Raw genomic sequence first — 24,471 nt, forward strand, 5'->3', positions numbered from 1 at the left:
GAAATTTTCATAGTTTTTTTACACTGATTTTTCATGGTTATTTTCTTTGACTTGTATTACAAGACTTTTTGATTGATAAATATCATATATTTTTTTCTCCGTTATTCTCTTTTTATAAAGTATCAAGAAGAATTATGATATTCGTGTATCCCAAAATAATATCATGTAGTTTTTTTAAAATTATTTTATGAAACTTAATAAACTCACTTGGGTTTTCCTGCTTGGACATGTAATATATATTTCTTTTTGGTGTAAATAATGATAGAATGAAAAACACTCCCAATATTATCAAATAGAACACCAATAACATACCGGAGCTGCCAACAAAGACCCACTTAGTACTAGTAGATAGAGAATTATTGCGTATGTTCCAACTACAAACAGTTTACCCCCAAATACTCAAATAGTCCTTATAACTACAAAATCATAATAATTATATAAAAAAATTGTAATTATAATTTAAGAAGTTAGAATTAATTGAAAGCCGTTATAACGTAATAGTAAGAATTCTTAAATGAAATACTGTTAAAAAAAATTTCTTAATGAAATAAAATATCGAACTAAAATTAATTAAGTTACTAAGAAAACAAATCCATGTCCAACTGAGAGAATCACTTATAGATAGTAAGTTTTCAATCCACAGTTGCAGGTTGAAGTCCCCTTCCCACTTCCTAGTTAGCAAGCCTAGTTGAAGCATATGTCGCTAAAGACGATGAAGCCCAAGCTAAATAGCTACATTCTAAGGCCCAACCATGTTTCAAATACCTGCATTTTTTCTTAGGCTCATGATATATTCACCTCTCTTTTTTTATAAGTACACCTCATTTTTTAAAAAAAAAATTATAAAAAATTATAATTTTTTTAAATAAATTTAATTTTACACTTTCAACTTTTAATTTGCTACTTTCTTCTTCTTATTTACACACTTTTTTTTTCTCTTTCAATTTTTACATGTTACCAAAATAGGTGAAGTAAAGGAAAAATAAGGGGGTGCATGTAAAAATTAAAAAAAGGAGGAAAGATGTGTAAAAAAAAAGTAATAAATTAAATGTTGTAGATATAAAATTAAAAAATTTAAAACAAAAAATTAAAAATATTTTAAAATTTTAATTATTTTTTTTAAAAGGAGGTGTACTTATAGAAAAAAGGAGTGTATATATCATGAACCTTTTTCTTAGAAACAAAGATATTGTATACGGCCCAAGAAACGATATTTTATGAAACAATAACATTAACAAGGCCTTTTTAATAAATTTTTTATTACTATAAAATTTTACTTTGATTTTATAACAAAAAACTAAAAGTTGTCTTAATTTTTTTTTTACTATTAATGACAAATTTAGTATATTTTTAATCTATGTGAAAACGAGTTTTAATTTTGATTCTTGTAAAAAAAAATACCATCTTTCTAAAATTTCTAAATATTATTTTTAATCTCATAAAATGAAAAAAAAAATTTGATCTTTATAAATTATTTTTTTTTAAATTTTCATCCTTTTTAAAATCAAAAGTCATTATTTTTTTAATGATCAGATATATAAATAATATATCTTAAGAATTTATAAATTTTGTTAAAAGGTTTCATTCACTGACAAAGTATCACAAATATTTGTAAATACCACCTAAGATGGATACTTGACTTTCTAATGAATATATAAGAAGTTAAAAAAGATTATATATTTGTAAGGAATAAAAACATATTTCAAAATTAGAGGGATGAAAAATAAAGAAATTTTTTTATAAAGACCAGAATCAAAACTTGTTTATTTGTAAGAACTTAAAACATATTTAAGCTTTAATGATATGATAATTGAAATCTAAAATAAATAAAAATTTGAATATATATATATATATATACATAATTTTAGAATTATAATTCATAAACATTTTATATTTTGATACAATATTAGTTTTAACTATTGATGATTATTTAAAATATAAAAAAATAATTTAAAAATAAAGATGAAAAAAATAGTTTGTAAGATAAAAGTTAAGAAAAATTCATAAAAAAGTTATCATTGAAAAACTTTTAAAAACATTACTCTCAAAAATATTGTTATGCAATATAACAATTATTATTTATAGAGGGAATGTATATAACACCCACTCATACAAATTGCACAGACAGATGTATAAGAAATTCCTTATTCGTTTTATAAAGATGGCGTAATACATGCATGCGTTCATCACGGCGAAAAGGAAAATATGTAAGGCTTGCAATTCATCATTTTACGGAAGTGGAGTTTTGGAAACAAATTTATCATGAAATGAAACACAAACTTTTTCTGATATTTTAAAATGTCTACACATAATTGTAATTCCTGCATCGTACGTACGACTTAAGAATACATTTTTCCCTTCTCACCAGGGTATATATATATTGATATCGAAAATGAATAAATTCTCCTCTTGAAACGTATTTTCAACCAGGGTCAACGTAATCAATTGCAATATAACTTAGGATATATAATAGGAAAAATAATATGCAAGCCGTACATTTCTCCTAATAATAATTATCAATATCATGCAGCCCTAAAAAAAACAATTGATGAAACCAAAATTAATGAAGCATTCATTTCTCTTTATAAAAAAAAAAAATGAAGCATTAATAAATGTTCCCTTTCCAAAGGATAGAATTTGCCCAACATTCCATGGTCACATGTTGAGCTATAATTTTTATTGGTAAGCTTTCATCATTCTTAAGGATATAAACAGGGATAATATTTTTGTCCTACATTTTAGATTACAATCTTGGAAACATGGGAAAATAGTGTCTTGATCAGGATCTAGCTTTAAATCTAGGAAAGTGCCAAAGGCATGCATAGTAGCTTTTTGGAATGTAAAGTGGTCTACTCTCGAATGATACCATAACATAAGTTAGATTATATTCTTTACGCAAAAGACTCATAGTTGGATGCTTTCTAGTCTAGGCTAGCTGTTTAATCAATTTGAGTGCATATACTTTACATCATGAACCAAGCATCATATATTATTGAAGTAGTTAAAGTGAACACATGCTGCAAGCATACTTCATATTCCAAACCCTTTCCCTCAAATGTGTGGTATATATGCAAACCATGTGATTCGAAGATGTTCCCAATGCTTTTGGAAAATTAAGAAAAATACATATGATTTATTGGTCTAATGTTATTTTAGGAATAGCACTACCACAGTTTCAACTTTGAACAAGACCAAAAAAAAAAATGAAATTGACAAAAATGCTAATTAACCAATATTATTCCAAAAATATACTACATACTATCTTTAGCAATGAATAAACTCATTTTAAATATTTCTCCGAAGAGAGGGAACTCTCCAAATGCTGATTTTGGGCTGTCAGCTTTTGTTTTACACCTATAAACACATCTTAATGCAGTGATGCATGTTTGGTTTTGCATCATAAGAAAGGACGCATATTACATTATTACTCGAATTAGAAAGAAGTAACCTCTACGTATTTTGTGGCCATGTGATGTGAATTTTAAGTAGACGCGCTTATAAAAAAGTATAGAAGCAAACACACTTTCGACTTTTGATTAGATGATACTCACTTCTTTTCATTGAAGATTTTTGCATACGTATTAATAAATGTAATCATATTCTACATTTTATAAAAGTCATTATATAATTTATAATATATTAGATTTTCTCTCATGTACAGTCTTTTTATATTTTCTCAATCTATAATGAATTAATAGTTAAAAATATAATAAATAAATATATATTAATACTTTATTGTATTGTAAAAAAAATATTAGCAAAAATTACAATAATAACAATAAGGTTATACTATTAACACACTTTCACTACTTATTGCATTGTAAAATTAAAATCAAAATGAGATAATTATCTTTTTTGCTACTATCACGTGAAACAAAATTGAATGGATGGAATATTATAATAAGTCTTTACATTCTACTCAAAAATATGTATTGAACACTGTATTTACTATTGGATCGTAACTGGTCTCTATCCCTAAATGCTGAGACCAGCCGCACCTAAACTACATTGGAGCAATCACTTCTCTGTTTCAAAAGCACTCTGGTTTTCAAGCACTTACCAATTCCATAGTTGCAAGCAACCATTTATTCTTTCCTCATTCCTCAAGCATATTCAACGGTAACTTCGACAGAACGAGATGACAATGACAATGTACACTAAGGAACTGAAAGGTGAACAAATTTCGGAAAAGATAGATCTATATATATAGTTGAATTCCAAAGAAAATATTAATTAGAATATATTTCCAATTTTTCTATAGAAGAAAAACTTTATTAAGCCATTTATTTTCACTTTTATTAACTTTCCATTTAAAACGAATTAATTATTGATTGTTAGCTGAAAGATATTTTTGGAGTATACATGAAGAAGAAGAAAAAAAGGATAAAAGAAAACAACTTGTATTTATTGTGGTGAAGTTTTAATACATGTAATTTCAGAAAGAATCTGTTACAGCATGCTCGTAATGGCGGCGTTGATGTAAAAATAATTTTCATTGATGACTGAGAAAATTCGCCCATATTTTTAGGAGGATTGTAGAAAGCTCTTCGGCGAATCCAAAATGTCATGCCTTGGGACACATGGAGAACCTCAACGCAATTTACTGCATCACGAGTTTTCCTTTGTTGGGTCCAATCATGGGAATTAATCCATATGATCCTAATGGTACACAAAATTTAATGTAATTTGGTAACTTTACATATTTATATTTCTTCTGGTATAATGGACCCATTCTTAAAATAAAAAAATAAAATAAAAACTTAAATTCTAGTTAGTATCTAAAAGAACATTTAAATAAGAAGTATAATTTGTTTATATTTATAATTGAATAAAGATCTCATACTTAATTGTTGTATCTTTTATAGCTTCCTAAAATTTTAGGATTTTGAGATAATTTATCCATTATTAATATTGTATTTTTGATTATATAATCATAATTATTAATGATTAAATTTTATGTTAATTATTCATTTCAATTTATAAATGATGGTGGCCAGATATTTAACTTGAATCTCTTTGTTAGATCCTCTTAACAAAAGGCTATGATAGTACAATATTTATTTTGGAAAATGAGTTAATAAAACTTGATAAAAAAAATTAGTAATGTCTTTTTTAATATTTATACGCATAATCAACTAAGGTTAAACCCTATTGATGAAATAAAATAAAATAAAATAAACTAATATGAAGGTACTGTTTATATTGTTGTTTAAATATATTCTTAAAGTAAATTTATTTTGATTTCTCAATTTTAAAAATAATTTTTATAGAGTATGTAATTTGAAAAATAATTTATTTTCTTTGTCCAAACATTAGTAGTAAATTTTTTTTAAAATATTATTAATAAATTTTTCACATAAAAGTTACTTATTAATAAATTTGTTACATAAAATTCACCTATTTATATTTTTGTCAATAAAAATACCACATTAAATTCAGTTACTTTTTTATAAATTAATTTAATTTTCTCCTCTCCTATTAAAAAAAACATGAGTGATCTAAAAGAGCAAAATAAACTTTTTAAAAAAGTTTAGATATGTTTATTAGTCCTCAATCCTCATAAAATAATAAGTTAATAAGTTTTGATTTCGGTTCATGTAAAAATTCTTTTTTTTTTTTTATATTTGAAATTTAAAACTATAATATTTAATTTATATTATTATATGATTATTTTTAGTTACTTATTTGTTTATTAAAAGATTAGATACCATATCTTAAGTATTATCTATAATGATAAATGTGTGTCACCTCTAAAAAAAATTATAAATTTATAAATAAATTTTATTTATTTATAATTAAAAAAAAGTGTCAAAATTTTAAAAATAATAACTTTAGATTTTAGAAGATAAAAATTAAATAAAAATTACTCATTTAACAAAAAAATAAAACAATATTTACAAATTTTAGAAAAATAAAAATTGATGAAAACTAAAACTAAGATTCAGTTATTTTAAAAAGGTTAAAAAGATATTTTATATTTATGAAGAAAAAAAATGAAAAAAGATGAGATGGAATGTTGAAGGCATATGGTTTTGAGTTTTGACGGAAAGCGTCCTATACGTGCTCCTCTTTCTCCGGTCACATTCACTCTGTACGACGTCGTTTGTTGCCTGCACAATGGTTTTCCATCAATCAACTTTGTGTCACCTGGTACTGTGCACTCCCCGTGTCGTCGCTCGCGCTCGGCACGTTTCTCTTGCTTTTCTACCACTCTCATCAACTCCTTTATTACGTTCCAATCAATGCTGCTCATTATTTTACACTCTTAAGTGTAAATACTCGTCAAGCTTGTCTTCAGTACAAAAATAAAATCACAAAAAAGAAATAGCTCACTGGAAAGGACAAACTAAATCCAGTTATTCAATTTTTAGTTGGGGCAAGGGGATGGAGGGGGAGGAATAGATAAAAAATATAATGAAATTGATATTTATAATTATTATTGTATTTCTTTTTTATAATATAGTTTAAATTATTATATTTTTATATGAATGTTTAATATCTCTCATATAATACAAGAAAATTCTCAAAAATAAAGCATAAAAAATAATGTAAGATTTACTTTTAATTTTTCATAATACTTCGTTTGGTAAGGAAGAAATGAGTAAGAAATAAGGTGGAGAAAATGAAAATAAAAGAGGGAACTCAAGAAAGATAAGAAAGGTTGTTTGGTTGAAGAAAAATTAGAAAGTAGTAGGCCTCATCTTTTTATTTATTTATTTATTTCATTATCATCTCTATTATATATAATTTTTTTCTTACAAGTTCATTTTCAATCAAACAACTAAATTTCTATTTTATTTTTTACACATTTCTTTCCACTCTATTTTTTGCCTTTTTTTCTTTCCTCTTTACCAAACACAAGTTAAATATCTCCCACCAAACACAACTATTTTTTTCTTTTTCAAATATACTCTAATCCATCTCACTCCCTATTAAATCACCTACCAAACAAATGTTAAGTGTAAATTGTGTAATTGATGTTATTATCTAATTAAAGTTAAAATTTTATCTTAATAATATGCGTAAATATATATTAATGAGACCTATATTAAATACAAATACATAATATTGAAGTAAAACTTCAACTCTAATAAAAAAACATCAATTGCACGTAAATAACTATACCTAAGTTTTGTCCAAATAGAAATAGAGAAGAAATTCATTGTCTGGTTTAAGAAAATATGAGAGAAATAGACAAGAAAAAAAGATTTTTTTTAAATAATTATTTTCAATCATACATAAGTTTTAAATTTTAATTGATTACATTATTTTTGTAATCTATTATGAATTTTTTTACAATTTTAAACAGTTAATATTTGATAAAAATTAAAAGATATTCATTGAGGCAGTTTCTGTCTAACAAAAACAATTTAAAAAAATATTATAAATGCATGATTTTTGACTCTTAAGTAAAAATTGTGGCAAAATATGACCGATAGAACCATTTCTTTACCATTTTCACTCATCTCATTGTGGAAATATAAAGTGATGGGTCTCACAACTTTATATTTCTCACTTCCACCATTTCTATTCTATCAAACAATTAATTTTATTTCCATTCTCTCTCTTATTTATAGATTTTTGACCCTTCTAGCAGTAGCGGATCTTCATAGTGACAGGGGGAGCACGACTCCCCCAAACTTTTCTAAATTTTTTTTCTTTTATATATATATATATATATATATTAATATATATATATATTAATATTGTATTTATATATTATTATATTATTAATTATAACAAAACTAAAAAAATTAAGTAAAAAAAAAGAAATTATATTATTTTTTTAACTAATAAAAAAATTAATTTATAATTTTATATATATATATAATTAATCTGGCACCCCTAAAATTTTTTTGCAAGTTCCGCCACTGCCTTCTAGGGTAGATTTTAAAATTAATTATGTAAATGTGTGTGTGTTTTTTTTTAATTATTTATGCTTTTGATGTTATTTTACAATGTCATTATGGTCATAGCAATCCAAGTGACATATGTAATTTTTTTTAATGTTGGTGAAATCGTTTGAGTTGTGTTGAAGTTGTTATTGGTTTAATTGCTATTCGACAACATGTGTTACTCTAATTTTTATTAAGTTGTTATGATCTATATTATTTCTAACTTTTATTTTATTTTATATTTTTTTATTGAGTTGTTATAACCTATGTCATCTTTATTATTTTTTAATTATTTTATTTATACTAATATATAAAAGAGATCCTTTTAATTATTATTTTAGTTTTCTCCACATTTGATTGACTATTATGCTTTTTATTAAATATAAAAAAATAATATTTTTCCTAAACTAAACTTAAACTCAAGACCTTCAAGTTTGAGGATCAACTACAATACTAATTGAATCAACAAATTTTTATTACAAATCTTAACTTTTATTTTATTTTTAACAGAAATGATATGAGTCACAACGATCCAATAAAAAAATAATAAAAATGATATGAACTATAATGACCCAATAAAAAATAATATATAAAATAAAATATAGATAATAAGTTATAACGATCAAATAAAGAATAAATAAAAATAATATTGCTATAATTCATAACAAAACCTCTTAAAATTTAAAAAATTAAGAATGTGGTTCCTATAGACTATAACAACCCCTTAAATCAAATTAAATTAAAAATAGGGTTAATATAGACTGAGTGGCCCAAAAAATAAAATTAGCTACGTTTATGTTGTTGTAATCTATAACCACTAATAATATATCGACTTAAATATGTTTTTAGTCCCTCAAATTTAAGACAAATTTATTTTTTGTCCCTCAAATTTAAAATGGTTGTTTTTAGTCTCTGTAATTTTCAAAAATCTTGTTTTAGTCCTTTAAGTCACCAATAACATATTTAAAAGTGACTAATTAAGACAGTTATGCAATATCAACCAAATTTAATGTGATATTTTCACTAATAGGGACACTAATAAGTAGATTTTATGCAATAATATTTTATAAATTTCTTAACAAAATTTGAATATAAGGATTAAAATAAGATTTTTTGAAATTATAGGGACTAAAAGTAACAATTTTAAATTTGAGGGACTAAAAATAGATTTACCCTAAATTTGAGGGATTGAAAACATATTTAAGCCTAATATATCCCTACCAGCTATAACTACTTTTTTTTTTGTTTTTCATAACTGAAAAAAAAAATTACATGTGTCACTTGAATTGTTATGTGTATAAAACAATTCCAAAAATAAATAGTTACAAAATAACTTCTCTCAAATAAATGAATTTAAAAATTACATCACAAGAGTAAAAAACCTTTATTTCTAGCCTATTTCTATGCAACTAAACAAGAAAAAGTTAAAATAAAATAAAATGCTTGTTTGTAGGATGTGTTGGACTAGCAGACGAAGAATCGCATGACAGAACTAGATTCATCGCAGTTGTACATTGAATCAAACAGGTGTATTTTTTTAAAGATATATTTTTGGCGGATTCTCAATTTGGTTTTTATATATAAAAGATTATTATAAACTTGCCTCTATAAATACATAACATTACTGATTTAATCTAAACACATTTTTAATTTAGTCTATATATTGCACATTTTTAGTTTAATCTCTACTAGACATATACTGTAATCTTAATTTATATATTTAAGAATTGAATTAAGAATGCATAATAGAGTTGATAGTGATCAGAACTAAATTGGTAACATTTATATAATAACTAATTAAATAAGATTTTACAAATTGTATCGTATCAATTTATAGTTAATCTATCTGTTTCAATATTCCTAGACTTTTAGCACTTAGCTACTTGAGTTAGGAGGATTGCGTATCGTATCGGTTTATAGAAACTGAGTTGATATTATATGCGAAATTTGGGAACTGGACACTTTGATTTGTGGAATGTGGATGATAACAACCATAAATGTGAATATTTATATTCTATTAACGATAATCAGGTGCAACTTAATGTAATTAATAAGATTGTGATGGGAAATAGGGTTTACCCCAAGAACCCTACACAACACAGCAAGTATAAAATTGGGGATGGATCCCAACTTAGAGAAGTTAGTTTACAATCACTTAATGATCACCGGGATAACATTTAGTGTTTTCTTGTAGCAGTACTCTATACGGGAACACAAACTAAATTTAGAAGCAATGACAAACATTACAAGATTAAATCATATGTTTACCAAATACTTTTGATATAACTTTTAAAATGATTATCATAAAGGTCAATAAATATATAACAAATTATAAATTGTAATTGGATAATAATATAAAATTAAGTACATAAATGAATATAATTTTTACCTTATTCATCACTTCATTTATATACTTTATTTTCATCATATTATTTATCAATGTGAAATATGGCATGTGATGGTACGAGTTTTTCCTTCCCTCCTTTTTTATTGTTGGCCTCATAATGGTACACGCATTTTATTTTTAGTTTTTTACTGTGAATTAATTGCAAATAAATTATTAATTGAAAATGTATAAAGATACTTACAAAAGCCCAAAATGCTAAAGAAGGAACTAAAGATTACAACGGTCAACATTTTCTTTTTGATACAACAAATAAAACATGGTATATTAGCAATGTTGAAACTAAAAATACAATAAAACATAGTATTTTCAGTAATACATGCAACAGCAGCAAAATTTGGCTCTTTCTTCAGCCAAGGAAAAAAAAATGCAGTATCATTATCAACATACAGTTTGAGTGGTGAATTTTAATAGGATTAAAAAAAGGCCACGTTTGTCTTCCTTGTTTAGAAATTAGAATATAGGAAGCTGTGATGAAACTACGAATTCTCACATAAAAATCATTGGAGTTACCCCAAAGGAAGAGTACTCTAAATTTCTCCGTTGACCCAGTTTTGCAACTAATAACTAACCAATCATTTTAGTTCCGATCAAACTTAATTAATTTATGGAGTTTCTTTGTAGGCTGTGGTTTTGGTGTAATGACGACACCAACAAGTAATAACAATATGCTAGATTTTCAGCACCCAAAATAACCAAGGAAAAATATGGAATATATGTAAGGTTGGTGTCATGAATTCATTATTTATGGAAATGAAGCTAGGACAATTTATACTATCCAAATTGATCTTGGTATTCATTCTGCCTTCAAATATTTGGCTCAATATGTTCAGGAAAGATTTTCACTAATTTCGTTTACAATAGGATTTTTATTGGACATTTCATCATATACAATGAAGTAAAATTGTATAGTTAAATTCTATGGGCTCTAATTTTTCGATTACTTATAATAGTGGAGAAGGGCAGGGTGTTAGTTGGCATTTTCCTATCAGTAGATGTCAAAATCAACGAACGGATTATACCTAACCAATAATGCTCTTTTGTCTAGCTAAAAATTGATAATTAGCCCAAAGAAAAACATTATTCCATAAAAATGTGGCATTGCACTAATTAATATGCTTCCCCCACCATGGCATTTCTTGATTCAACATATAAAAGTGGTTTTGTACCTAGTCAATTTCCGTGTATGATAGTAAAGGAGGAATGATTACATTTAGCATGACATGTACGTATTGGAAATGCAAGTCCAACAAAATTAAGGAAAGGTGACTAAAAAATTAGTAAGAAAATAGATTTCCCAGATTTGTTCAAAAGCTTACAGCTTTGCCGTGCTATACTGCTATTGCACAGCTATATCATATGCAATTAATAACCAAATGAAAGAAAATTTAGCAAGTTTAACATAAGCACAATAACATTTCTCTTTTAACTTGAAAGTATTTTAAATTTGTATAAGTATTTTTAAGCATAGGTAAAATTTATAAAATTAATGTGTACATACATATAAATTTATTTAATATATATTTATACTTAATTTTAGTATTAATTTTAAATGAGATTCAATAATATTTAGTATCGGTATAACTTATAATTATACTTTTAATAATATATCAACATATATTATATTTATAATGTAAGTAAAAGTAATTTTCACTAATAAATATATTGTATCACTACTATAGAGTGTATATCATCACAGAACAACTATTTTATGGTGATTATAAACTTAAAAGTATTTAAGTGTTAGCTTATTTAACAAAATAATAGTTTAAAATGCATAATAATATAAACATGTAGGTATTTACAAATTTTGATTATAAAAATATTTAAAATTATTTTAATTGCTAGAAGACTATTTTAATGATAATTTGAAAATATTGCATTATGTTCATTAGTGATAAAATGTATTTTGGTCAAATGCTAATAAAATATTGAATGTTGATGGGCATCAAGCATATCTCATCTAGGTTATGAAACTTCCTTTAAATGTGTGAATTCTTCTCTATTATATAAACAAATTGAAGTGCAGTTGTGATGCATTTTTTTTTATTAAGGAAGACATCATATAAATTGAAGCTTGTTTAAAGAATAAAAGAGGTAATTTTTTGCAAGCAAAAATTGCCTCTATCAAAGCTAATATGTCAATAAAGAAGGGAGAAACAATATATTGCATATTCTTAATTGACTTTAGAGTTATCAATTTTATAATATGATTATTGAATTAGATCACAAAATGATAGTGAATCATATTTATAGTAATGAGGAAGATATTCTTGATTGCGACATAATTTTTAATCAAATTAGACAAATTATAAAATCTTCTCCTTCTATTATTATTCAATACAATAGAAGATAAAATAATTTGGTAACTCATTCTTTAGCTAGGAATTCTATATTTCATTTGATGCAAAAAATATTTATAATGAAATTCCTCATTGTAGTAAAAATATTATTTGAATGAAAAGAATATGATTTTGTTAGGGTAAAAAAAATTGTATTTGAGTACTCTGTCAAAAAAGAAAAAGATATTTGGGTACCAACTAAAGAAATATATGGAAATATTTTTAAAATAATAATTAATTAAAATATCAAATTGATACTCAAAACAGCATGTGAAAATATACATAATTATATGAGAAGATTATTTTTCATTCTCAAGATTATGAAGACTCAAATTCATTACATACATATATAAATAATTTTTAACAAATTTATGTTGAATGAACATATTTTAAAACACTTCAAATGAAAAATAAATATATGAATGAATTTTCTAAATTCTTTTCCCATAATAAAAGCTATTTTCCAAATAATCTTTTTATAAACATTTTTTAAAATAATATCTTATAGTAAGAAATTGTTAAAGTTCAAATGTGAAGTGAAGTTTCACCTTGGTTAGGGACATAATATATAAGTGAAAATGATTTGTTTACCTAATATCTTAAGATTTTAGATTATGTTGTGATGTCAAACTCACTTGTGTGATTTACTTAATATCTATTGTTAAAATTCTCCAACTGAAATTAGTTCCACATTCTAACATGGATAAGAAGTAGGTGATAATAATAAATAGAGTCTATGCATATCTAAAAAAATGATCAGTGAACTTAAATAATGAAAATTTTAGATAATATTTGCAGTATGTCTGAATTCACGTTTAAGATCCACGTTAAACAGATTTGACATAGAAATAAAAAATTCTTGCTTCTTATATTCACGTTTTTTTTACGTGAATTAAGTTTGACAGACGTGGAACTAAACACGCGCTTAGAAATTTTAAGTTCTAATGTTGTCGTTATTGAATATTTAATTAGTATGAGTAATTATTTACAAAAGTTAACAAATTGTGAGTGCGAGCTATTAAGTTGAGACCGAATCAACATAATCAACAAAAGCTTTACAAACTATCGCATTAAAAGTGTATATCACTGTTGCATTAGATTTAGATGTTTATAATTTTTTTATTGTCAAAATTTATCGTAATGTATGAAATATTTTATATTTTATAATTGTTTACAGTATTTTATAAAATATTCAATAATATTTTAATTAATCTAATTTTGTATCTTTAAATGTGTTTTTTTTTATCATTAAATTATCATAATTAATTAACCGGATTAGGATTTTTTTTTTAGACGCGGATATATATGGAGGATACTATAGTAATCTTCGTAGATATCTACCCATGGCCATTCGCCACCACAATTAATAACGTACAGGAAAATTTTCTTACTAGTCACTTTCAAATTTAAACCAACACCGTAAATGCATTATATATTTTTCTCACACCAAGTACTTCTAGAGTTCGATTTATTTACTACTCACTGTCGATAAAAAATAAAAATAATTGTTACTTTTCCAACATATACACACAATTTACTTATTGTGCATGATACTACAGAGAATTGAAGCCAGTGATAAAGTGACACGTGTAGAATCCATTTTAAGGTATGTGACGACGTTCTGATCGATGCCCTTGCTCTACCTCTCTGTAGACAGTGGAAAATGAGACAGATTTTCATTGCCACCAATAAATTATAAGTAACGGAGATATATGAAAGAGAAAAAAAAAAAAAAAGTCATATGATAAATAATGTAATAAACAAGATGAGAAGAACATAAATGTACGAAAAATATCATAAAGTTATTGCATGAAAATAATAATATTTTTTTAAAAGTAATATCAACACATAAGACAGCTGTCACCACGCGCGAGAGTTGAGCACTATGTATGTTCCAAGAGGGGTAACCAGTGGTGAGTGCGAGACACGCGCGAGTATTGCATCTGGGTGAGGTGTTTGATTTCCAAAAATACGTTAACATGGAAAATCATGGGAAAGAGAAAGTTACATGAAACTAGAAAGAACTCGAACCCTAAGCTGCACTCCGTTTTTCTGGTGGAGATGGAAAATCCTGAGGATAAAAAGGCAAGTTAGAGAGTACACATTCACAAGACAACACAAAAAAGATCACAACAACACTTTCCTCTCTCTCTAGGGTTCCAAGTTTCAACTTCAAAGTGTTCAACTTTCTCTTGTTTTTCACAAATTTGGTTGCACTTGCAACTGACCCAGAAAAGAAGGCTCACCAGGCACACGAGAGGGGAAGAGGAAAGAGAAGTAAAAACAAGAAAAGTGGAGAAAAGGATAGTGTTGTACAGAAACAGAAAATTCGAGTGAAAAAAAAAGGAAAAATTTAGAAGTAGAAGGAGTGAGGTTGGAAGATAATAAGGATGGGGAGGGGAAGAGTGGAGTTGAAGAGGATAGAGAACAAGATAAACAGGCAAGTCACGTTTGCAAAGAGGAGAAACGGGCTTCTCAAGAAAGCTTATGAGCTATCTGTTCTCTGTGATGCTGAGGTTGCCCTCATCATCTTCTCCAACCGTGGCAAGCTTTATGAGTTCTGTAGCAGCTCTAGGTATATATTCACTTTTTGTGTGTGTGTGTGTACGTGTGTGTTTTGATCCCTCTTTATTAATATTTCTGAAATGCTCAAATCACTTTTTCTTTGTTCAACAATGAGATCTACTTGCTTGTTTGTTTTATATTTTTTGTTTGTTTGTGCCATTCTTTGGATTTGTTTAATTTGTTTGCGACAACCATTAAAGAGAATCTCGTTTAGTTTCGGCTCAATTTTTTTTTACAACAATACTATTTTATTATCTGAACTTGTGGCTTTTATAAGAAGTACTATATATATATGGTTCATTGCTTCTGTTACTACAAGCCAGAGTAGTAAGAGTATAGTTCTAATTCAATCTTTTTGTTAGATTTATCAGATCTAGTAATATGGCAATTGATCTGGTGAATATCTAATATTTTGTGTCCCTGTACGGTTACTTTAATTTGTTGGATGATAATTGTTAACTAGCTTTTTTTTTTGTCACCATTCAATTTTTAACTTTTCTTCCTTGAAATGTGGCTTTTGCTGAGAAATGAGATCAAGATCTTTGCTGTTTATTGATCTAATTTTTGCTTGAGTTTTGTTCTTAACTAAGTAATTTTCGTTGGAAATCGGTCTAGCTAGATGAGTTGGTGTTGGTGACAGGTGACAGGTTCTAGCTGTTAGAGGTGTCTTCAAATGTTCTGTATAACTACTACTACTACTAAACTGGTAATCCTATGAAACAGTAAGCATGTTGCACTAGAAATAAATAAAGTTTCTATTCTCTTTTGCTAAAATTAAATCTCTATCTGTCGTGTAGACATTTGGAAAGAGTGAAGTGTTAATTTCAACTTCCTACTTTGTATCAGGGACTTAACCAAAATCTTTGCGATTACTTCTTTTGTGCTTCTAGGGGTTTTGGGAGGAGTGAGGGTGTGAGCCATGAAGATTATTGTATCAGAGTGTATGCAAAAATGTTTATGTCATTTTTCCACTTCCATGCAAAAGCAATATTTCTATAAAATGAAGTGGCAAATAAACGAATAAGATAATATTCATTGAAGTTCATCGCTAGGAAAGTGAGGTGGTTTTACTAATCGTCGATATACACTTTGGTTAAGTGGTAAACATGACATTGGAAACTTCTTTCAGATTTTTGTCCTTATCTTTTTCTTAATAATAATGAATGGCAAAGACATTAAATAAGTCTGGGGAAACATTCTCCTTAATTACTTCTTGTTTTGTTCCCTTTTGGGAGGAGTTTTCTTTCATGGGGCATATGAAAATACGTATGACTATTGATGTAGACATAAGTACTAACAACAGAACAGTGCATACACAGAAAAAAAAAAAAAAAACAGAACAGTGCTTAGGATATATAGTTATTAGAACATTTATAGTTTTCGACAATTATAAAATCAATGTCGTTAAAATATGCAACATAAAGTACAAATACTAAGAATAAGATTCAGTTTTTGTTGTTGTACCATTAGCATGTAGATATTTTATTGAGTCCAAAATGTTTTAATTTTTGTAAATATAAAAAACTTTACAATTAGTTAAAAAAAAAACCCATTTCTTAACCCTTTATTTTAAAAATGTGTCAAGTATGATCTTTATCTTTCCCAAGAAACCATATCCGTTAATGAAAATAGAAGATAATACATAATACATTTTATAAATGGGGGAACTAAAAAAAGCAATTTGTATAGGAACTAAATAATAACATTGCCCTATTTGTAAAGAATAAAAATATATTTATCCTATTTTATAAAAGGTAAAAAACAACACAGCTAGGCTACTTGTATTATCTAAATGACTCAATTTTGTTTTAAATTTTCAATGTACAAATGCATCTTCGTAATAGCCGGATTATTATGAAAATAAGGTGAGATTGATATGGCCAAAAGTGAAAGAAAACCAAGAAGAATAGCTGCTTTACTGTGGATGTAAACTAGAAAAGTAGCAATAGTCAGGAATAAATGTTTTATGAATTATCTACAACTTCATGCAGACATTTATTTATGTATTTATATACATATATGTGTCTACCACTATTAGAAACTTAAACTTTATTAGGCTAGGGCTCAAGTTTGCATTTATATCTCAACATACGAGTTGAGACTGTGTTCCAGGTGGAGTCGTGTGCACTGTGAAGTAATATATATTTGCATTTATGTGGAACTGCCGTGAGAATTTACAAATTAATTTGAAGGTGTGGATCAAAATCAAGGAACTCTCATGCAAAATCGGAATAGCATTACAATGTTTCACAAATATCTTTTAGCTAGTCTAATGCAGCTAAACCAACAATGGTTACACCATTGTCCAGATTTTTAACCCTTAAAGGGTGTCTAAAAAAGACTTTCAGAGAGCTTACTTATACTAATAGATTATTTTTAACTTGTTTCAATAAATTTTACGAAAAAAAAATGTATCAAAATAAATTTTTTACTTATTTTGATAAGTTATATAGTCTTGCTGATGAATTTATTGAAGATAACTTGAGAGGATAGAACTAATCTTGAACTCGTTATGTGTTTAATTTTTGCCACCCTATTGGTTAACTTGAGTTTTTAGGAGTCAAGATACCCATTCACTTAATTACGACTTCCCCCTTTCTTATTATTGGATGCATACATGATCCCAAAAGCATCTCATTCATTGTCCATTTCTGCCTTCTAAGATGTTAATTAATTTGATGTTTTACATTTCAGTTGCATTGTATCATATGCTCTAGTGAATCGACATGGAAAAAAAAAATGCATACATGTTCGTAGTGGCCTTTCGAGAATATTTGTATGTAATAATGGTAGATTATAAAGAAATAGGAATTAGTAGTGATTTTAAAGAGGAAATAATTGCACACAAGCAATATTTCATATATTATCATATCACTCAATTAAGTCTCTTATTTTAATGGTTGTAAGGCTTAAAATAAGATTCCTTTGATAATCTTAAATTTGATTCTTATCTATATTAAAATAATATTTAATTAATAAAAATCATGATTGTAGATTGATTTTTGATTATCAATTTTAAAATATTACATAAATCATATAATGAACCAAAAAAAAATATCGCTCATTTTATTGTTAAGTATATCTTGTACTAAAGTTTAGTTAAATATATTGTAGATAAATTGTATTCAACAACTTTGGTATTATTAGAATAGATAAATTTATCTTGTGCATTAATTTGGGTTCATGTTGACTTAATGGTCATATTATCTTCAATTGGTCTAGCTACTTTCTTAGGGCAAAAGAAGTTGAAGTCATCTAGAAGAAAGTGGTCCATCTAGAACTGACTGATCAGGGTTTCAATTTGATGGCTCCCTTATGATGATTTTGCTATGGCACCCTATGTTTCTGGGAATCAGTCGAAATTGTAATTTCTTCCCCATTAATTGAGAAATTTAGGACAGCCTTGCTCAATCATACTCTATGAAAAAGGATACTGGTACTTTCTGAGATTGAAAGCAAGGAAGCCTCTAGGTGACAGACTGCTGTGGGGCCTTGAATGGGTGATGAATCAAATTGGCCCAATATTACAATTTGAAGATGACATGTAGCACTATTTTGTGACAATGACTGAGTTCATTGAAAAAGGAAGAATCTTTAAGTTTCTCTTTGTCATGAATTATGGTATGACCCATTGAGTACAAGATTTGGGCAAGGAGAAATTCCATAATATATGTTGGGGGGGGGGGGGGGAGAGTGTAGAAAAAACTAGGAGATTAGTCATGTTTGATGGAGATGGTTCCATTGAAGGATCCACCCTAGTAAATGGAAAGGATTTTTACTGAAGAAAAATAATTTTTTTACACCTGAGTGTGTTATTTGCACCTTGTGAGAGAGAAAAGAGAAAAATTATAGGTATAATAAGTAATATGGCACAAATGTTTTTGTGGTTGAGTTTAATATATTTTATTTTCACATCCCTAATATGTAGAGTACTACAAACGATCAGGCCATACTAAAGATATTTACTGCAAAGACATGTACTATATTAAATGGTAACTAATTTTCCTGCGTAAGGAACGTTTTCTAAAACCTGGTCAGTATTTTTTTGTAGTCAGCTCAGGGTATAACTGAATGATATTATCATAGAGGTGCATCTCATTTTTAAAGTGATGATGTTAGATTTGTGTCATCAAAATCCATGGTAATATTGGTATACATGGTTATCCTTACAATATCATCATCAATTTGACTGTTCTTCCTTTTTAAATCAGCATGCTCAAAACACTTGAAAGGTACCAGAAATGTAGTTATGGTGCTGTGGAAGTTAGCAAACCTGCCAAAGAGCTCGAGGTACAGCACCTGCTGTCTCAATGTTCATATAGAAAACTATAAATAATTACATCACAATATGTATTAGTTTTTCTTTACTATTGTTTCATCTTGCAATTCTTTTTATTTTTAATTTGTAGCAGAGCAGCTACCGTGAATACTTGAAGCTGAAAACAAGATTTGAATCACTTCAAAGAACCCAAAGGTAAATTTAAAAAATAGTATTTAAAAAGAAAAAAATTAAACTCATTAAAAAACAATTGTATTTTCAGTTCATTTCTTGATCATTTAGTCACCAACTAGTATTTTTAATAATTAATTTGCCAAGATCTAATTACTTTTTTGGTAATGCAAGATTCAATTACTTTAATATTGTATTTATCCCTGCTACTACAGAAACCTTCTAGGGGAAGACCTGGGACCGCTGAATACTAAAGATCTTGAACAGCTTGAACGACAACTGGATTCATCTCTAAAGCAAGTGAGGTCCACAAAGGTAACGGAGTATTTAAGCTTATAAAATATGTTAATTTTCAGCAAATTATATTCATTAAGTTTATTAATGTAGTTCTTGATCAATAGTTGCAGCAGCTTAGCGTAATTTCTCCATTTCATTTAACATCTTCTCGTAAGTATTTTATGCAACATCTATTTCTGCTGATACCACGGCCAATGCATCTTTTACTGCATATGGTGATTAGAAGGCATACTATTACGACATGATGACACGAGAAATTTTGATTTACTGAAAAAGTTATTTTAAATTAGGAGTTGAAACAATAGAATATGATCTTGATTCATACGTGGCACGTTCTTCTTTTTGTAATGAAAAACTTATACACATGGTAAATATATGACTTATTTTGTTTGTATTTTTTAATTTTTCACTGCTGTGAAATTTCCGTAAGAAAAGCTTATCGTAAATCCTGTTGTTACCTTGCATTATCTGAAACTTCAATTCGCAGACCCAATTCATGCTGGACCAATTAGCTGATCTTCAAAATAAGGTACGCTGTTTGACATAATTAAAGGAATAAAGCAACTCTATGGGTGCCTAATAATTTCAAACTATTACTATTGTTACAGGAGCAGATGTTGGTAGAAGCAAACAGATCCTTGACAATGAAGGTAATATTATACCATTATCCACCATGTTCTTCCCCTACCTAGCAAGATTGGCTTTGTTGCATAAATATATATACCTCAGCCCTTAATGTGATAACTTCATTGTGGTGCTTACCTGACTTATTGATAAGTAAGGTCTAAAATAAATTTTGAAATATTTTTTTATTTTAGATGAAAAAAGTATATGTTAAATCTTTTTTCACAACATGAGGCCTTTTCATTAATTTAGGAGTACAATTCTGCATCTGAATTCTTTCCTATCAGATTGGATATTTCTTCAAAATAATCCTATTATTTGTTTAAGATTTAGTGAAACAAAATAAACAAAAACCTTAAGGTGGAACTATTATGCTACCTTTTAATATAAATCTTCAACCTTAGTCCTTTGACATTAAGGTCCTCTGCTTTTGACATGATTCATGACTACTACTACTGCTACTTAATTCAGCTGGATGAAATAAACTCAAGAAATCACTATAGGCAATCATGGGAAGCTGGTGATCAAAGTATGGCATATGGTGGACCACAGAATGCTCATTCTCAAGGCTTCTTCCAGCCACTGGAATGCAACCCCACATTGCAGATAGGGTAATAATACACCATCAGTTACTTTTCTGCAGTGCTTATACATAATAGCTCAAGGTGTCTGAGTGTGACCCTTTTGTCCAGTCCTGACTACAGGTACAATGGTGTAGCTTCAGATCAGATAACTGCCACATCTCAAGCTCAACAAGTGAATGGCTTTATTCCAGGGTGGATGCTTTGAGCTAATTAAGCTCAGTATTTCAGCTGGAGACATAAAAGCAAACACCACACAAAAGAGCAAAGCCAAATGCTTCTTGGTGTTGTTGGCAAGGTGTAAATGCAACCGTGCTGTTGTTTTTATTTTGGTATAACAAACATCTGGTACTTGTTCAGACTTTTAAACCTTTAGCCATAGACATATGGCATGTAACACTCGGTATCTTTCAAGGGTCTTTGATTTATTAAATATCTGAACGACCAGTCACAATTGTCTTCTATTGCATCACATATTGATCTTGATGTGAGCTCAGTTTTCTACTCATAATGCTTGCATTATTAGTGGGGAACTGTAAAATCTCATGAAGCTCTCAAATCTCATTTCAGTCTTTCGTTATAAAGTTATCAAAATGGCAGTTTTTGTCTTCAATTCTGATCTTTTAACAAAATGTCGATTTTTTGTCTTCACTTATAAAACTTCTCTTGTTAATTATCAACTTTTTCTCTCCTCAAATTTGAATGCTTATATTTTCAAATTAATTACTTTAAACGCTATCTTTATATAATTAAAGTGGTTTGCTCTTTTTGAATCAGCTGAAAGAAAGACATTTATTGTTTATTTTATTATAATTTAAGTTTCAACTAATTATGCATACTTATGTTTTTTCTATACTTATGTAATCTTAATATTTTCTATTTACGTAACCTAAACATGTGATTCAACTTTGGTAATTATCACATAAAAATTCAGCTGAACCTCAAATCATTCTTTTATTTTAGTTTCAAAGACAATTGTATTACTTATTTCATAAATAAATAGATAATCGACCTCTTTTTCGTTAAACGCTGGGCATATTGGGCTTGATCGGTCTTTATGGTGGCCCAGCAGTGTGAACATTAATGAGCAAAACAGAACGGTCCCGATACAACTTACAGACCTTAAAAAATCATAATAGAGGTTTGGTTATAGATTCGACCAGAAAAAGGAAATTACTATTACTATTAATTTTTTACGCAGATTTATTCGACTCAAATTTATTCCTCTCGCTTTCTTATAAAATTTATATTTTTCACTAGATATTTTACGATACGCAACATATAAAGGAAAAGGAATTTATGAATAAAAAAAATATTCATTGTTTTTGTGTTTTCCTTGTTAGGATTTTGAAGCACTTGTAACAAGAAAAGTGGTGGTTGTAATTTTTGCCCTATCATCAGTCTTCATTCGATTTGAAAAATGCATTTTGTAATATTATAAAGTTTCGCCCTGAGATTTTGATGCATGCCCAAATATATTGTACCATTGGAATTTAGTTTTACAAGGGAAGGTGAACAAACTTGTTTCAAAAACTTGCTTCACTTAGATATACGGACTCTTCCTTATTCCCAAACCACCATACTTATGAATTATACGTACGAATTTGTCTTATTCTAAAAACCAAGTAACCAACCATACTTATGAATCATATATATATACGAATTTTGTCTTATTCTTCAAACCAAGTAACCAACCATACTTATGGCTTATGAATCTATGACCGTTTAATTTCCTGGTCCCCAACAATAATGAATTCTATATGTATGATATAATGATATATAAAGCCTAGGTTAGATTCCTATTTTCTTCACTAAATAGTAAAAAGAAAAAAGAACAAAGCATGTATGTACTTATAATTTTGTTTAAAGAAAGGATGAGACCAAACAACAATAAAACAGATATGCATGGACCACATAATAGTGTAGTCTTTTAATAGTACTATTAGTTATATAAAGATGGCACTTTATTATTCGTTTTGACTTTATGGACCACAAATGCACATAACAAACATGTAGCATATTTCTAAGTTTATGCCTGTATTGTATATATCGAGCTATAGGCATTTTTTTTAATGAGCATAATATACCCACTTGTTTCCTCTTCTGTTTTTTAATTAACATAGGGAAAAGAGTCCGGATTAGGTTCTTGACCTAGGATTTGAGAGTCTCTTTTTCTCCTATTTTTTAACTTATTAATACACGCATATTTATATTTGATGGTAACCTTGCCACCACAACGTTTCATCTATAAAATATTTACTTTCTAGTACTATGTTTAGGTATTCAAATTAAAATGATCATTGCACGAATTTCCTTGTTTTGGTATACCCTACAACTTTAAATGGAAAATTTGTATTTGTACATATAATAAAATTTTGTCACCTTTTGTACGACAAAAGAGAGCAATAGGGCCATAGGTGAAAAAATTGTGTTTAATGTGATAAAGAATTGTAGAATCGTAGAAAAAAATCAAAATATTACATAAATAATAAATGTGGTTTTTTACGGTATTCAATTTTGCTTTATTTCTTTTATTATTAAAAAAGAAACATACTTTATCTTTTTATTATATTAGTAGTTGATGTAAGACTTGAATTTTTTATGTGCACTTTTATGCTTAATATTATTATTATTATTGTATTTGATGTGTAAATAAATAGTAGATAAATAATAAATAATATTTTTTAATAGTTTTAAGATAAATTTTAATACCATATTAAAAAATAAATTTAGATTTAACTTAATTCTATAAAATTAACTAGTAAAGTAATGATAATTTCACTTATATATATTTTTATGTAATATCATTAATCGTTGTGAGAATTGAGTTTTTCGAATATACTTATCTTATTTAATACTTAATAATATTTTTACAGAAGATTATTTCGAAATGGGATGAACGTTATATAACCTTTAACTACGGGAGACAACTAAATAAAACGGTACAATTTGAAGTTTCAGCTGAAGAACCAAATTAGTGCATGCATTACGAAATTGAGTTTCATCTGAATAACAAATTTTTGAGTTTGAAAAATTGATTACACAGTATTGAGTTTGCATGAATAAGAGAAATAAGTTTGATAATAGTCGCATTCTACATTTCGTATTTCTCTTCAGTAAATTAAAGAGACTATCACTTTTAGGCCTTATTTGTTTCAAAAACGGATTTTTTTTTCTTTTATAGTTTTTGTTTTGTCTTCTGAACATATTTGAAAGTATTTACTCTTTAAATATGTACGGGTAGGGGCGTTCGGCCACCGCCAGTCGGCCGCCGAATGGCAGTACTTGGTGGCCGAACGGCAATCGGCCACCA

At 27.5% G+C, this 24,471-nt stretch overlaps 1 protein-coding gene across 6 annotated transcripts; it reads left to right on the forward strand.

Moving 5' to 3' along the window:
- Positions 1-14,674: 14,674 nt before the first annotated feature.
- LOC109790297 (agamous-like MADS-box protein MADS2) lies at positions 14,675-21,622 on the forward strand. 6 transcript variants are annotated; one of them, XM_020349419.3, is made up of 8 exons: positions 14,675-15,216; positions 19,418-19,496; positions 19,616-19,680; positions 19,872-19,971; positions 20,441-20,482; positions 20,562-20,603; positions 21,049-21,188; positions 21,282-21,622. In XM_020349419.3, exons 1-8 carry the CDS (start codon positions 15,032-15,034, stop codon positions 21,364-21,366), a joined length of 738 nt encoding a protein of 245 aa, XP_020205008.2. In that variant the 5' UTR covers positions 14,675-15,031; the 3' UTR covers positions 21,367-21,622. The 6 variants fall into 6 exon arrangements, with proteins under 6 accessions (XP_020205008.2, XP_020205009.2, XP_020205010.2 ...); XM_020349420.3 differs by having other exon boundaries at positions 14,677-15,216; positions 19,619-19,680; XM_020349421.3 differs by having other exon boundaries at positions 14,677-15,216; positions 19,439-19,496; positions 21,270-21,622.
- Positions 21,623-24,471: the final 2,849 nt, after the last annotated feature.

This window comes from Cajanus cajan, chromosome 4 (assembly GCF_000230855.2).
Source record: "Cajanus cajan strain Asha chromosome 4, NIPB_CcT2T_4, whole genome shotgun sequence".
NCBI classification, from domain to species: domain Eukaryota; kingdom Viridiplantae; phylum Streptophyta; class Magnoliopsida; order Fabales; family Fabaceae; genus Cajanus; species Cajanus cajan.

Bases quoted from the DNA above. Each gene is read 5' to 3' on its own strand.
- LOC109790297 (XM_020349416.3), top strand. From the start codon at position 15,032: ATGGGGAGGGGAAGAGTGGAGTTGAAGAGGATAGAGAACAAGATAAAC. The intron at 19,497-19,615 runs GTACAGCACCTG...TTTAATTTGTAG, and splicing joins AACCTGCCAAAGAGCTCGAG to CAGAGCAGCTACCGTGAATA. The intron at 20,483-20,561 runs GTACGCTGTTTG...CTATTGTTACAG, and splicing joins TAGCTGATCTTCAAAATAAG to GAGCAGATGTTGGTAGAAGC.